At 45.3% G+C, this 1960-nt stretch overlaps 1 protein-coding gene across 1 annotated transcript; it reads left to right on the top strand.

Moving 5' to 3' along the window:
- The first annotated feature begins 655 nt into the window (after positions 1-655).
- On the top strand, positions 656-1618 carry LOC142441305 (olfactory receptor 5V1). The gene has a single exon (XM_075543337.1). The coding sequence runs from the start codon at positions 671-673 to the stop codon at positions 1616-1618; it is 948 nt and encodes a 315-aa protein (XP_075399452.1). The 5' UTR covers positions 656-670.
- Positions 1619-1960: the final 342 nt, after the last annotated feature.

Raw genomic sequence — 1960 nt, 5'->3', positions numbered from 1 at the left:
ATAGGAAAAAAAATTGATCCATTTGAACTACAGTGTTGGCGAGGAGCATTGAAAGTGCTATAGACTGCTAAAGAACACACAATTCTGTCTTAGGAGAAGTACAGTCAGTTTGGTCCCTAGAGGCCAAGATAGAGAGGTTTCACCTCATATATTTGAGACCTGAAAACGATCCCTGCAAAAGGACATCATGTTAGGTTAAGGGCAGGGGCAGTAAAAAGGAGGAAGGCCCTGAACAAGATGGCCTGACACGGTGGCTGCAATGATGGGCTCAAACTTTAGAGTTTGAAGTTGTCGCAGTACTGGGTGGTGGTTCAGTGTATTGTAGAGAGCACGGTTGCTGTGATTTGGACCTGATAGAAGGGAACATTATCCCCGGTAAAGCCTCTTCCTAAAGGTAGATAGAAAAGAGGAGAGGCTGGGGTCAGTTAGAGGGAAGGAGAGAGAGAGGTGAAATGTTGGATGTATTTACTTGTGTTTGGTGGTAGGTAGCAGGTACGGGTTTTGAAAGGTTGCTGTTTCACTTCTTTCGAGTCTCATGTAGATGGCGATGGTTTTATGTGTAACCCTTCTACTGTCTGTTTTGCAGCCCGTTGTTACTGTACCGCATGCTTATTCTGTCTGCTCTTTGCCTCCCTCGGCCCAAATTTCCAAAAGGAAACCAGGCTACATCATGGAAGTTAAAAATCAAACTGGTCCATCAGAATTCATCATCTTGGGATTCTCCAACCTAAATGATCTGCAGTTTTTACTCTTCACTGTCTTCCTTCTGACTTACGTCTGCACGTTGGGCGGGAATATCTTCATTATGTTAGTGACGGCAATGGATGCACACTTGCATACACCCATGTACTATTTCCTAGGGAACTTGGCCTTTCTTGACATCTGCTACACCACCACCAATGTCCCCCAGATGATGGTGCATCTGCTGTCTCAGAAGAAAAGCATTTCCTATGGGGGATGCGTGGTTCAACTTTTTGCATTCATTTTCTTTGTGGGGTCAGAGTGTCTCCTCTTGGCGGCCATGGCATATGACCGCTACATTGCCATCTGCAAGCCTTTGAGATACTCGGTTATCATGAACAAAATACTGTACAACCAGTTAGCTGCCTCTTGCTGGACCGGTGGTTTCCTCAACTCAGTGGTGCACACAGCACTGACCTTTCGTCTTCCCTTCTGTGGCAACAACCAGATAAACTATTTCTTCTGTGACATCCCCCCTTTGCTGATCTTGTCCTGTGGGGACACATCAGTCAACGAGCTGGCATTGCTCTCCATTGGTGTGTTTATCGGTTGGACCCCTTTCTTGTGCATCATCCTCTCCTATCTCTACATAATCTCCACCATCTTGAAAATCCGCTCTTCCGAGGGGAGGAAGAAGGCCTTTTCCACATGTGCATCTCATCTGCTGATTGTCCTTCTCTACTACGGCAGTGCTATTTTCACATATGTACGGCCCATCTCGACGTACTCCCTGGAGAAAGACAGACTGATCTCAGTATTGTATAGTGTTGTAACGCCCATGCTCAATCCCATAATCTACACATTGAGGAATAAAGATATCCAAGAGGCTGTAAAAACTTTGGGAAGGAAGTGCCAGTCATCACGTTCTCTCCTATAACCTCTCACTTCTCACCGCCATCAAGGCCATTCTGACTCGTAGCGACCCAAAAGGACATGGTAGAACTGCCCCTGTGAATTTGCGAGACTGTGAGTGTCTTCTTTCTCCAGAGGAATGGATGGTGCTGTCCAACTGCTGGCTGTGGTTACCATCTAGGTGTGTGATCACTAAGCTATCAGGATGTTCTCTTTGGATATGCATCACTTCCATTCAAAGAATCTAATGTTCCATTCATATTTTCCCCAAATGGTTGTTTCTAGTGACAGTTATGAAACAGTTGAAATACTCAACCTCAGTGATTGAATTTCAGAGCTTTTGTTAATTTGATGCCACGTGGTCTCT

Source organism: Tenrec ecaudatus, chromosome 1, assembly GCF_050624435.1.
Source record: "Tenrec ecaudatus isolate mTenEca1 chromosome 1, mTenEca1.hap1, whole genome shotgun sequence".
Lineage (NCBI taxonomy): Eukaryota > Metazoa > Chordata > Mammalia > Afrosoricida > Tenrecidae > Tenrec > Tenrec ecaudatus.
The sequence above is the reverse complement of the archived record's forward strand: the minus strand, read 5'-3'. Positions and strand labels throughout refer to the sequence as shown.